This window comes from Pagrus pagrus (assembly GCF_965226575.1).
Source record: "Pagrus pagrus genome assembly, chromosome: 2".
Lineage (NCBI taxonomy): Eukaryota > Metazoa > Chordata > Actinopteri > Spariformes > Sparidae > Pagrus > Pagrus pagrus.
Window position 1 is genome coordinate 27,449,069 of NC_140186.1, and position 14,348 is coordinate 27,463,416.

The 14,348-nt window shown below is 42.8% G+C and overlaps 1 protein-coding gene across 2 annotated transcripts; it reads right to left on the bottom strand.

The window, feature by feature from the left end:
* Nucleotides 1-835: 835 nt before the first annotated feature.
* Nucleotides 836-2,831, bottom strand: LOC311272740 (transcription factor JunB-like). Of its 2 annotated transcripts, XM_084379356.1 has the most exons (2): nucleotides 2,361-2,831; nucleotides 836-2,098 (listed from the first exon to the last, which is right to left on the bottom strand). In XM_084379356.1, exon 2 carries the CDS (start codon nucleotides 2,058-2,060, stop codon nucleotides 1,164-1,166), a length of 897 nt encoding a protein of 298 aa, XP_084235482.1. In that variant the 5' UTR covers nucleotides 2,061-2,098; nucleotides 2,361-2,831; the 3' UTR covers nucleotides 836-1,163. The 2 variants fall into 2 exon arrangements, with proteins under 2 accessions (XP_084235482.1, XP_084235481.1); XM_084379355.1 differs by having other exon boundaries at nucleotides 836-2,831.
* Between the last annotated feature and the right edge of the window lie 11,517 nt (nucleotides 2,832-14,348).

Sequence of the window (14,348 nt, forward strand, 5' to 3'; positions counted from 1 at the left end):
CAACGTCACATTGTCAAACGTCACTGTAGCTCGTTGGGAAAGACTGGATTGCTGGATGTGATTTAACACAGACCTGTATGACTCTTATGAAATCCTTTTTCAGAGTAATGATAATCCCATTTATTCCACTTATTCCATTGGATAATGACACCTAAAGTAACCACAGTCCATGTCTTATCAACTGAAGGTTAAAACAGTGAGATTAATAATCTTGACTTTTGTGTCAAAGTTTATACAATTAATTGAATAGTTTCTATTACATGTGAAATCTACTTTTCCACCTCTTCTCATTTGTTTTTTATGTCTGCCAGCGAGTCCTACTCTGAGTCTTCTCATACTGGTTCTTACCATCACACACACTTCTCATGTTTATGTGGAACTTTTTTTTTAACCATTTTCCTGAACGAGTGTTCTCGCGACTTGTTTTGGGAAACTGAAAGCAGAATGGGGAAACTCCCTTTAACTCTACTGAGCCACTCATTGACAAACCTCTTCACTGACACACACTCACACTCACATTGTGGTGTGAAGGGGGCGTGATGGGGAGAGCGCAGCACCTCTGACGGGCAGTGTAGGAGGGAGTTCCCGGAAACCTTTTCGTGATGTGACGTTTGTCAGCAAAACTGACCATATATGGACTGACGTATGTACGTCAATACGGAAACTATCCTACGCTGGGACGTCACCAACGTCAAGTAACTGCTGCTGCTACAAAATATAACTGCTGACCAGGGAGAAGTGTGATAACAGTGTGGTTATGTTAACGAGAATAATACGTCGTAAGAGATGACGTTTTTAAATACACATGACCTGAATAAGAAACAACACGTATTTCTCAGTTTCATAAATTCATTTACTTAAATATATACTGTACAAGTAAAAAAAAAACAGGCTCGTCAGGCTCAACCTGATAAACACAAATAACTTACATAAGAATGACTCACAAATAAAGTAAAATGTAAACAGGCAAAGCCAAGACGACACTTTTAATAACTTGTTCAAAAATGCCCGAAGTGTTTTAGTCTTGTGTGATTTCTGTCTGGCTGCTTTTCTTTCAGCCAAAGAAACCTCCATGGTCCAGTTCTGTCTCTGGGTAAAGACATTGTTCGTTGTGTTGTCAGTGCAGTTATTGTCCAGTGTTTTTCAAAGTGCATTTTGTTTCTTCAATAAGACTTGACTTTGGGCGCTAACATGAGCTGGCAGCCACTGCTCACGTGTGTCATGACTTTCTGTTTGAGTTGGGCCACCTGCTCTCGCAGCAGAGAAGCCGTGTTTGACAGTCCGGCGTTGTCTGTTTTCAACACCTTCACCTTGTCCTCCAGACGAGAGATGCGCTCCAGCTTGCGCTTCCGACACTTGGAAGCTGCGAGCCGGTTCCTCAGCCGCTTGCGCTCCGCTTTGATGCGCTCCTGGTTCTCCAGGTCGATGGGGGACATCGGCGGAGACCCGCCGTCGCTGCTCTGCATGTCGGGGACTGTCTGCGGCTCCTCCTTCAACCCGCCGAACCGCTGCGAGTGGATGCCCACGCCGGCCAGGGAGTGCTGGAAGTGGTGAGATCCGTGCGCAACGGCCTGGGGGTGCTGGTGGTACTGGTGGTGCGGCAGGTAGCTGATGGTGGTGGAGGGATAGCTGGCTGCGGAGGACAGGCTGGGGTTCGTGCTACAGCTGCCCAGGGTGGTGTACTCCAGCGGTTCTGGCTGCATGGAGGAGCCGAACACGGAGGCTGGAGCCGAGCAGCCGACGCCACCGGTGCCGATGGAGACGTTCGGAGGAGCCATCTGGTTCATCTTGTGCAGGTCGTCCAACGCTTTAACAAAGCCGTCAGCAAAGCCCTCCTGCTCCTCAGTGATGCCCCGGTTGTAGAGGAAATGGGCAGGTGTCGGCGTGGTAGTGATGACCCCGTTGCTGTTCTGGATGATCAGTCGCTCCAGTTCAGGAGAGGCGAGCTTCAGGGAGCCCACGTCCTGCGTCCCCGCCGAATAGAAATCACTGTCGGCGCGCAGGTGCTGCTGTGACTTGAAGTTTGAGTTCCGATATGAATCGGCGAAGTTCAAGTTCATATTCTGCTTTAGCAGCTTGTAGTCTGGCAGGGCAGCGCCTGGATGGCCATAAGCAGAGAGAAACGAGTCGTCATAAAAAGGCTGTTCCATTATTGTGGACATATTTCAAAATCAGACAGTCAAATACAAGAGTGCGCTGCAAAAGATGCTGCGTGGACACCGAGGCTTCAGTGTCCCAAATGATTCAATCCAGAGCACAAAGTCCCGCTGTATTATTCTACTGAAGATCAAAACTATCAAAAAACAGAGCAAAACTTCCAAAATAGTGGAACTGTACTGTACCAAGTCGTCGATTTGTACCTTTATCGGGATTCAAAGCGGAGTCCAGTGACTAATTCAGATGTTTTCAATCCGCTCGTGAGTAGGAGTCTGTCTGTCTTTCTGTCTTTTCTTTCCTGCTCTGAGTGTGAGCTTCACTTCTGTTTCCTCCTTAATGTGAGGCGCCCGCTGCGCTCCGCTCCATATATACGACACGCGCGCGAACCAGGCTGCTGATTGGTTGTTTCCTTTGTGGTCCCCGCCTCCGAGATGTCAATCGATGACGTTGTTGCCAGGAACAAGGACTGTAAACAAGACGAGGCCTATCGGCGTGGGGGAAAACTCAAAGCAGGTAAACTAAAATACCTCAAGTTCACATCAGCACTCCTTGTTTTTTATCAACGCGTCGGTTTAAACGTGTCGCACAGCTCAAAAAAAAAAAACACAGTGAGTCTGTTCCAACCTCACAGGGACACCTGAACACCACTCCAACAAACACTTTGCCTCTCAACCTGAACACAGTCCTATGGGTGAGGATATATAGTCTGCTGCTGAGTCACGCCAGCCAACTGATATCGGCCAGCCCATATTTGGATATCCCGGCGCACCGGTTCCTCCCTGACAGGAGCGGGAAGCCTATCCCATCCTGGCGCGCCTCCAGCTCTCCGGGATGTGGGAGGCGGAGGAGGCGCACTGCTGCCCTCCTTCAGCCCGCAGGCAGGGAGAGGATGGAGAGGTGGCGTAAAAGTCTTGGGCGTGATGTCTTCAGAAATGTATGAAACACAATAGGTGTCTGGCCGAGGAAGACATAGCCTGTGCTCGCTCTGGGGGGATCAGACAGAACTATGTGGCCACGTGATTAACGAAAACAACATTTAAAGATAATAATGAGGTGAGAAGGAGACGTGGAAGGAGTGTTGCTCGCCAAAAAAACCGCTGTAATTAATCCTGTAGGAGTGAGGTAATTGTGTCATTAAAAATTAAAAAGAAGCAGAAGCTAATGACGAACTGGACCTGACTCTGTCCTCCTCCTCTGCTTCACTGTTTTGAATATTTGTATGAAGTGCACCGAACCTGAAACGTTACTATAGAAATAACGGGAGCGTAAACAGACAACAGAGCCTTGAAGGTATGCGAGGGTAAAGACATGTGCCCCTGAACTGAACACCTGTTTGATAGATAGACGTCTTTGTTTCCTCTGTATGGTAATGACCCCTGAATCACTTCCCAGAGGCCCCTGCGCCCACGCACGTTCTTATCGTCTAGTTCGACTTTACCAACCTCCTGTTTATACCTATCCTCAGGTCACATGTGTGTGCGTCTGTGCTTTGTTTCTCATTATGGCAGCGCCTCATCCATCAATGTTGTTTTTTAAACCGACCCATTTTAAAAGTGTAGTAATGTGACTGGAGGATACAGTTCTTCTTAATTGATCTAGAAGATTAAATTAAAGGAATAATTCACCCAACACTGACAGCCATGATGCTCTCACTCCCATGTCGTAAAAAACCTAAGCTCTCCCGGACTACTGAATATAAAGGGAGTATTACACAGTTTTAACTATGCAATCATTCTGCAGTGTTGTGGGCAGATAACACGAGAGATCTCAGTGAGGGCATTTCACTTTTCACTATTTAGAGATGTGAAAAGACGACCCTGTTGGTTTTAAAGATGTACTCCAACAATTAGGGATCGTGCCGTCGTACATTTAGGAGCCTCACAAGAGACACATAAAAAAAAGAGTGGACAAAATCAGGGCAGCAGAAGCTGAGATATCTGAACTTTTTGTCCCGAGTAAAGCCCCAGAATTGCTTAGTCCTACATTTCCCATGTTGCAGTTTAATAGCATATTTCTTTAGATGCCTAGTGCCTCCAAAAGCCACCCTTTTATCAAACTCTGCACCACTTAGTTTGTACACACATGACAAAAAACTTCCTCAGGTAGGGCTGGGCGATATGACCTTAAAGTAATATTGGGATATTTTTATGTATCTTTCGAGGACTGGGCGACAAAAACAAAATAAATGAGCCAATATTTTAGGAATGACTGTCGGTGTAAAAATATCAACTGAATGAGACTTTTGATAAATAATCATCAGTAATGTGGATAAAATGACTAAGTAGGTAAAGACAAGTATCAGAATAAGTAGAACAGTGAGTAAGTTCATCACTTTACCGTAATTTAGCCTTTAAAACCAGGAACAGGCAACACTTACGCCTCTTCACCATATAACGATATCCAAAATCTAAGACCATATAAAACCTCATGTCATGATAATGATATAATATCAATAAACTGCCCAGCTCTGCTCTCGAACTAATGCTGAGCCGACCCTGATGACTTCACTCTGACATCATCATGGTTATTTTCCAGACTTGACAAAGCCCCATGCAGAGCCACGGATGAGATTATACCTGTGTTTTCACAGGCTGGGCAGTACTCCAGTACAGTAAGTTTGGTGGATTGGCCCTTTAATGGGTGTTTGTTGGCTATCTGGTCATGTTAGGTGGTCATAAAAGTTTAAACAGTTTACTCTTCTTTTTAAACTCTTCTTTTAAAGTTTAAATTGGGGTTTTGCTCATATAATGCGATAAGTGTGACCTTTGAACCTGGTGTTCCAGTTTGCATGTGTTTTCTGTAACGTTGCAGGCATTAAGCAATTTATTTGGAATATGTGAGGCAACATCAGCCTGCGCACTTCCTCAGTGTGTGGGAGAGGGAGGTTGCAGTTTGGCCAGCCGCTGTGCACTGGTCAGTTTGGGCCGAGGCTCCTCCCACTGAAACAGTCTTCTGATGTGTCGGTCAGGCCTCCTGTCAGCGAGGAGAAACTTCAGGGGAAACAGAGAAACAGAAGTTGTTTCAGGGAAACACAGTGAAGTATCAGTCAGTGGTCAGTTCCAGTTTCAGTGACCTCATCCACCAACCAAAGGTCACTATATTGCTTTGAGTTATTATAAAACGGTCACCTCTTATGGCACGTGGTTCCATACTGATAAGAGTAGATGATTAAATAAATGACTCATAGGTAGGGCTGCAACTCACTCGTTTTCATCGTTGATTGAAGGTGCAATATGTAAGAATTTTAGTCTTAAACATTCAAACTCAAATCATCATCAGAAGTTGAAGAAATAACAGTTCTGACGTTACATTAGAGACTTCTATTCAGGGTGTTGCAGAGATATCTGCTTAAGTTAGCATGCTAACTAGCTGGTCTATGAAATGTCAAAAAAATTCTCAATAAATGCTCATCACAATTCTTCTAATTGCTTTTTTGTCCCACCAACAGCCTAAAACCCAAATACTCTTCATATCTGATCGTAAATGACAAAGAAAAGCCGCAAATCCTCACGTTTAAGAAGCTGGAGCTAGAAAATGTTTGACATTTTTGCTTGAAAAATTACTCAAAATAGTTGGTGATTCATTTTCTTTCAGTTGACTAATCGATTAATTGACTAATCATTGCAAATCTGTAGGTTAATGATATGATTTATAAATTGTCGGATGCTGTGTTTGTCTGATTATGTGACTGAGAATCTCTTCCCTTCAGCCTGATTGAGTGAGGACAATAACAAAGTCTTTTGTTTGCATGCACTAGAAACTCTACTATGGAATCTTTACATGTGACTTTCCTTTTTGAGAGCCTTAATTGGCTCTGAGGCGCTGAACAATTTCCTTGCTCGCATGCACATGATTATATGGGGCTGTGCACCAAAATTCAGAGAAGCACAGTTCAAACACCTCATACATGCAATTCTGTCACTGTCTCTGAGCCCTGGTGTGATTCAGGTTGACAGATATGACGACGAGGAACAAAAGAAGCATAAATAGCTGAAATAGGAAAAAAATAAACATGAAAGCGCTGAGGAGCATATAGGCGCCTGTGGCTGAGCCATAAAAAGGCACTTTTTTCTGTTTCTTCATTGGCGATTAGTTCTTCACTGGCCCACATGGTAACGGCTGGCTGTGCCCCGGAGAGAGACTGAAGGCAGGTGAAGTGAACTGTGGGAGGTAGAAACCTGTGATGGCATGCATGAGTGAAAATAATAAAATTTGTCACAAACTGTACAAAGGTGTCATTTATAAGAAAGTCTGCAATGCCAACCCAACACGTATACTTGTTCACTTATGAATCATGCTTCCAACATTTTTTTTTACTGAGAAATCAATTATCTGGAACCTGCCAGGACTGCTGACGGAGCTGATATAACCACAGTGTGAGCTGAATTACTAAATCCCTCAGTGATTATTTAAGACAGAATGAGTTTAAAGGAAATAAGTGAGAGTTCAATGAAAATAGCTATTTGGAGCTCTAAAATACGCTAAAAGAATCGTAATGCTTTCAGTTCATTGGGCATAAAACCTGTTTGGTGTTGTCCTCTCTGTCTAATTACTTCGCTCACTTCAAATACAAAACTTATGTCAGAAAAGGACAAATCTGAAGAATGCCTCAAAGCTGCTGATGTTCATTTGGCCTTCATCACGACTTTAACTCCCTCCTGTCCTTCATGCCTCCCACCACAACCTCCACAGCTCATTCAGGCACTAAAACACTGGCCGGCTTTATGAAATGAACCAGAAGTAACGCCTCTCCTGCGTCTTTGGCAAGGTCTTCCACGCTTGAAGCTCGATGACCTGGAAGCGGCCTGTAGGTGTGGTGAGTCAGGTAGGGGTGTTCGCCAGGGCAAAAAGCTGGCTGTCCCCGCGAGGAGCGGACAGCTCACTCCCTCACACAACATATTAAAGCAGAAGACTTAATATGCTCCTTAAAGATTGTGTGGGTCACTTAAATTAACGCTAACAAGCATTTCCTCTTTTCCCCCGCTCCTCCACGAACTGAGCCCCCATGCCTGCACCAAAAGCTTGTTTCTTCCTCTTCCCCCTCTTCGTTATTTGGCTGCCCGTGGGAAATTGAACCGCCTTGTGCATGTAATCGCTTTAATGAAGGCATGTTTAATCAGCATATTCTTCGTCTGTAGCTCCCAGATAGTGCCAAGGAGCCTTGTAGCGACGAGAGACCTTTAGCACAAGACAGGATGATTGCTGGGGCCAAATGAGTGTGGCAGGAAAAGACAGTCGGACCCAGCTGTCCCCCCGGGCTGATGTAACGCATATGGAGCTGTCCTTCCCACTTCCCCTCCATCTACACGGATGCTTAAACTCCCTGTCACTCTGCCAGTCTGTAAAGAAGGCAAACAGCAGGAAGTGGGGGTTTAATTAGGTCTAATCTGATTTTACATGCCCATTTGGTTTATTAATTGAGCTGGCTCGTGTTGCCTCTTTTTTTTTTTTTTTTGAAAAAGACAAAAATGTGAACTTCATTATGAGTGGGGGATGAAACTGTGAGCATTATGGTGTTAAATGTGAGGTTAGCTTTTCTTTCGATATATTTCAGTCAACATTATTGGAGTGTGTGACCGTCTTTGTCTTGTTCGTATTAATTACATTACAGTTCATAGTCACACTAGCGAGCATTTGAGGGTTTCTTAGGAAAGCAGTAATTTAACAATAGAAATCTGGATACAGTGTCAGGGGCCCAGCCCCATTCATTCCTATGAAGGCTACCCAGTGGCGCATGAAGCCGAAAAAATTAGACTTCCTGGGTATAAAAATACCCGTACCTCCTGTGTTGTGCAGCTGATAGAGCATGCACACCAGAGACATAGCTAACTTCCAGTTTAGCCCCCGGCTAAAGTAATATTGTGATATTAAATAGGGATTAAATGATTTAATCTTGTGGCTCTTTTAGACTTTCAAAATGTTATCGGACCGAATGGCTCACATTGTGGTAGTGAAAGGAGTCAAAAATGTACCTAGTGATTTACAGACGCTTCTTTCACAATGTAAGCTTATGGGAAAAAAAGTATTTTGCTGCCCCAGTGCAGCACATGACGTAATAACACAGATTGGCCACTACGAAAGTTGTCTTGAAAGCCTGGCGCTGTTCCTAGAGGCTTGATAGCAGTCCTTTGAACAAAATGCTAATGCTAGCATGTTAACATTCTCTCAAAGACAAAGCTAGCATGCTAATTAGCACTAACACATACAGCTAATGTCAGTAGTTTTGCAATTGTTTGGTGATTGCACAAATGTAAACTTTGATGTGCTAGTGACACTAGATGTAAAGTCAGGGGATCACCAAAGTCATTTGGATTCATCCTCAGAGGATCATGACTGTCTATACAAAATTTCATGTCAATCCAACCAATAGTTGTTGAGATATTTGAGCAACCAAACAAAAAGACATCCCATCCCAAGAGCTGTGCAGCTAGTGTGGCAAGAACCCAGTTTTATTTTATTACAATTGTTAAATCTGCAAATGGGCATCTATGAGCATAATACAGTCATTAAAGCAAGCTGCTTCCTGATAAAAAAGAGAAGAAACTTCGTTTTTATGGCTTTTGGGAAAAGTGCCCGAGGTGGATATGAGCTACAATTAAAAAGAACAGGCAGAAAGGTCCCAGAAAGGTCATAGACTTGTTTAAAATGAACATAACAGTAAAGTGACGGAGGTGAGTAAGAAGCCAAACAATCCCTTCTCTGCAAACGCACCCAAACAAGACACATCATCCATTTGTTCTGAAACTATGAGGGCTGATATCCTGTAAGTGACTAAAAGGTTGCTCACAGCTCTGTGACATAGTCGATAATGTAGTTTAACCTTAGCGCATATGAGCCCTTATCATTACATATACAATTTAATTCATATAACTCATAAAACGTGATATCTTATCAGGCAGCAGAGCACCATCTGGTCCTTTCATTTGTTTTACACCTCATTAAGCTACACAAAGCTGCAGTGGATTCAGATTTGTTCTAAAACTCGTGGATCAGGGAGGAGAGGTGGGATGTGTTGCGGATGTTTGATTCCTCTGTCAGACGCTGGCCAAGAGTTCCTCTTTGTGTGCAAATAGGAGAAGTGAATGTGAGGTGGCAGGAGGCCAGGGTGTGGAGGATTTGGGTACACCGCATTTTCATTTCCTCAATGTGTTGCGGTAATGGACCAGCTGTGGTGCCGGTGGGGCAACGGCAAACTTGAAAAGAATCAAGTCAGAGGTTGTTTCTAACGGACGCCAGGGGTTCAGCAAACGTACATCAAAAAGTAATTTCAATATGATCTGTATATTCAGATCTGTAATGAGGAGGTGCACATGCTTTGTGAACCAAGTATTAGTAGACCAGCAGCTCTTTATACAGTATTTAATATAGATGTTGTTGTTGTTGCTTTTCTGTATTATTCAAAATTCTCAAGATGAGGTTTTGTGTAAAGTCCCCTGATTTAAGTCATCAAAGTCTGTTACAGGTTTTGGTGATGTGAAAAAAGATGTATATATATATATATATATAAAAAACAGCTGTACAAAAGCCAATAAATCAAGAGCTGCTCTTGAGTCATCATTGGTTGGGTCTGAAGTCTGACTAAAAGTTGGAAAAATCATGAAAAAAAGCTGTGGGCGTGAAGTTCCAAAGAAGTGAGCTTACCAGACCTCTGCAGCCCAAATCCTCACACCCCTGCTCGAGGCTTGTGGCTTGAGGCATAATTAGCCGCTTCTACCATAACACGCATTTCCAAGTAACTGTAGAGTTGCGCTCTGGTTAATGTAGGCGCTGGGTTTTGACAAGGAAAAAAAACAGTGTGGAATCAAAAATCTTTCGTTCTGCGTCAATGATTGACCCCATTATTAAGAAGAGAAAAAAAAGGCATATGTCAAATAGCGTTACTCTTTTAAAGCAACTTAAGTGCAACTATTTTACCAAAGAAAAACCAGCTTCAAAATAATTTTGATGGTTTGTATTATTTCGAGAAATGTCTTGTTTTCCCTTCTATGACCTTCATCTGCTCTGTCTCAAGTTTCCTGATGGACAGATAGCTTTAGTTGTTCCTAAAGTAACCGCTAACTACTGCTAACTGTAGCTGACGTTAGTTAGTTAGCTCAGTTAGTAGCGCAGCTAGCAGAATGTGGCTGGACTATACTGGGAGGTCGGAGCACCGAGGGAGTGTTGGTGTTTATGCCGAAAGCACAGGAGTTAGGACCGCCAGAAGGAGGAGGTCTGCAGACTCGGAGCGGGAAATGTTGGCGGGAAGCGGTGCTGGAGCCTCTACGGACATGATGACAGAGGCGATGAGACCCAAGAGGACACTGATGAAGCAAGCTACGAGGAAAAGAAGAAAGATTGACAAACCAAGAAGTAAATCTCAGACTGGCTTTTAGTCGTTGCCGAGAGCTTTGCGATCGCCGAGCTGGCCCTTTAGCTGTTGGACTAGAGTAGCTGGCTTGCTAAGTCTGGTGTTGTTGCATTTGCTTGATGTTTGGCTGTTAGCAAAGTTGTCTAGTCATAAGTAATGTAATCATAACAAAGTGTGTACAGCTGTCCTCATTTACGACAGTTGTGATTTGGCATTTCTGCAGCATTCCTAAACTCTTTGCTTCCGAGCAAGTGAGGAGGGTGCGATAAATGAATTGACCTGTGTGAAAGCGAGCTCATTCACATGAGGGCAGATTGTAACATTAATCACAGTAGCTGGTAAATGACTTGTCTTATTTACTCTCAACGTGTACAACGAGAGGCTGTGGTTTTGGTTTGAGGTTAGAGGCTCCCTTCAACCTACACAATTTCCCAGCAGGTAATTTAAATGAGAGATGGTTGCTATGTTTATCTTTTGGCGCAGCGACGGTGTCGTTTATAGATTATGTTACTGATATTGCATAAAAAGGTTAAATGGGCAAATTTGGTTGTGAAACCCACACAACACACCCAGGAAAACAGATTTCCAAGAACTATCTGTTTATATGTTAACTGTAATGTTTTCTCTGTGTAGAAGATGTGTGGTGTGTTTATATTGGTCACTTCTTTATTTCTCTCTGTCTGCTAACTGCATCCCTGCCTCCAACTGAGAGCACCTGCATTATGAGAAATGTTTATCAGAGCCACTGAGTAGATACAGAGAAAGGACAGCGTGTCTAATCGTGTGGTTACTGGTGAGAACAATGGTGCGAGTTAACGCTGAAACTGTGTAGGCGCCCGAGGTGCATTCTGATGCTCTCCCTGTCGCTGATGATCATCGAGACTCAGCACTTCTACCCTCCATTGCTTCCTGGAAATAAAGCAGAGAGATGTGAGCAGAAATGGATGCCATGATATGATTGCCTGAAAACACTTGTTATCACGAGTGTCTGTCGTCTCACTGGTGGATCAGTGAGCGGAAGGAGGGAATCCAGAGCGACTGTTGATGTATGTAGGTGAACTGTTTCAGTATCTCAGTGTTTAACTTGTGTGTCTGCCTCAAACCACAGAAGTATTCTTGAAAGCCAGTTTCCCACCCGTTCATTCATTCATGAGAAGAGAGACCACAACAAGCCGCGCTCGACAGAGCGATGTTCACTTTGATAACGTAGTAAACTGATAAAGCCCACACTGTCCCAGTTTACTGGTTTGATTAAATTCTCAGAGTTGCCTGAACTTTAAAACCTTTTATAAACGTCCTCAGCCTACTGATGTATAAATGCGTACAGTTGTCTAGCTTTTACAGTCCCTGATGCAAATTCATCAAAATATATCAGTGCCACAATATTAAGCACATAGCACAACACTAGCATAATATTAATCTCATAATCAAATTGCCTACAGTGAGAGGGATTACAGTCATAATACATTCTAACTTAATCTCCTAATTAGTCATTGAAGCCCCTCAAACTTTCGTCTGAATTCAGGAGTCAGAGGCGTTTCACTCGACCTCATTATTTACTGACTGCTTCACAGCAGTGTAGAGATGACACCAGCGAGCAAAGCCCACTTGTATTTTACTTACCAGAAGTGGTTCACCAGCTTGGGTTTTCACGCACGCTCACAGTTATACGCACACACACACACACACACACACAGGAACTTTCCTGTCAAAGGATAGTCGTTCTCGTACCAAGAAAGCCAAGTGAGCGAGTACAGAGGCGGTCAAAGGTGATTGCTTTTTATATCTGCGTGCATTGAATGCCTCCGCTCAAAGCTATAAGCGGTTCTCTAGATAATTTCTACCAGTCTGTATACAGAAATCAAACATTGCAGCGAGGCGTTTCAGTCCTTGAATGTGCAGATACCGCTGCCTTACCGCTCGTTCGTTTACTGTATCTGATGTTTTTGAATCCTTTTACTGATGTGTGGGTATGTGTGATGATTCTGTGTGAACCTCTTGTGCTGAGATGTCTTTCATCTGGCAGCTCTGTGATGTAAAAAGAATTTCCTGATAAGTTAGTCATCACTATATTACAGCCCACAAACCTTTTAGTACAATACAAAGTGTATGGGTGGTGGTGTTGGTTTGTTGACCACGTACAACACGTAGAAAAATTACAGACATTAGCGTGCATCATTTAACACTGCATCTCATGAAAACACAAACGCTGAATATTCGAGACTCATTTGTGTCACCTGTACATTCACATTCTCCCTTCAGTTCCCCTGTAACATGACACATATGTGTACACTCCCAAATATGTGCGTGCACATGGGGCTTTTGTATTTGCATGATTTTCACGTTGTGTAGATTCCACAGTGGTCTGTCGTGTGATGAATGTAACTGAAAATGTACATGCTAGAAGACCTTTCAGCAACAGTCCACGGTTGGTTCAAAGTTTAACTGAGCTGATGATTTAACTCTCAAAGCTCTAATTATCATTAGATTTGATATAGTTTCTTTAAAGCAAGGCTAATATGCTTTTAAAACAAAAATGACACAACACAATGAATGTTTCTCTCACAAATAAAATACAAATTCATAAGCATTGTTGATTTCTAATCTTTAGAAACTACAGCCTCACTTGGTCTGGTGTAACAACTAGCTTATTTAGGGTGAGATTCAAAGAGTAACTCAAGATACCTGTCTGTATGTATACACACAAAATACCCTAAAAAGGAATATGTACTGCATTGTGGTGTCAGATTCACATAATTTGACATGAACTGAGATGAAACAATGTATAAAAAGGTGCATGGAGTCAGAGCTTAGTGCCTCTTTAACACACGCACACAATGACTGCAACTTGTCCGTGTCCACGTGTGCCGTCATTCTAATGTAAAATAGACATAAAGGGGCGAAAAGACAAACTGCCAGACAGCAGAGTTAAAAGAATAAAAATATAATATGAAGTGTACTCATTGGACTGATATTGAAAAAACCCAAGAACATAAAAACAGAACAAACTGAAATTGAACAAACCTTCGTAACATTCATCACAACTCTGTCATTCACGTTACCCTACTGGTATATTTATTGTCATTTATTCAACATTCATAACACGGCAGTTTTCAGCCAAACTTGCAATGATGCTATGAACTAGCTAACGGTGCCATCATCTCTGTATTTTCTGTAGTCAGTCAATTCAAGTAGCAGCATGCTCGGTGGTGTGTTATGAGAGTTATTTATGCAAATGTATAAAAATAAAAAGTCTGCTTCACTGTTTGATTCTACAGATTCTTCATCACTAACACAAATGATATGGCGCTGATAACTTAAATAAATTAAATCAAAATAAATCAATTCACTTATCATTTTCACATTTTTAAAAAATGTTTTATTTAAGACCAACGTTTTGCTTGAGCCGCAGCCCTCATCTGTTTTTATCAAATCATTTTGGTGAGTCGCACCCCTCATATTTACTCCCCTTACATTCCCATGAGAGCAAAGGGGAAAGAGAGAAACACAGCAAGGGGGAAATGCAGAGTCATTTGTAGTCACAAGTTCTACAGAAAAACATCCCCTCTGCAGAAGCACTGAGATCCAGAAGTGGTGAGTGCCTCATCTTTAGCATTTCCAACGGTGAGTTCAACCATACAGGAGCTTTATCAGAACATTTGGTTTCATTTCAAGAAGTTGCAAATGACACAGATAGAGACATTATAGCCATTAGTAATCAGAGGTATTAAAGATGCTTCATTGTAGCGTTCAGGAATCTGTCCGGTTGTGGTAGAGACAGGCGTGACTGGGAGAGGTCTAGTGACACTTTCATCAGCACTCATTGTCGTGAAACCACTAATAT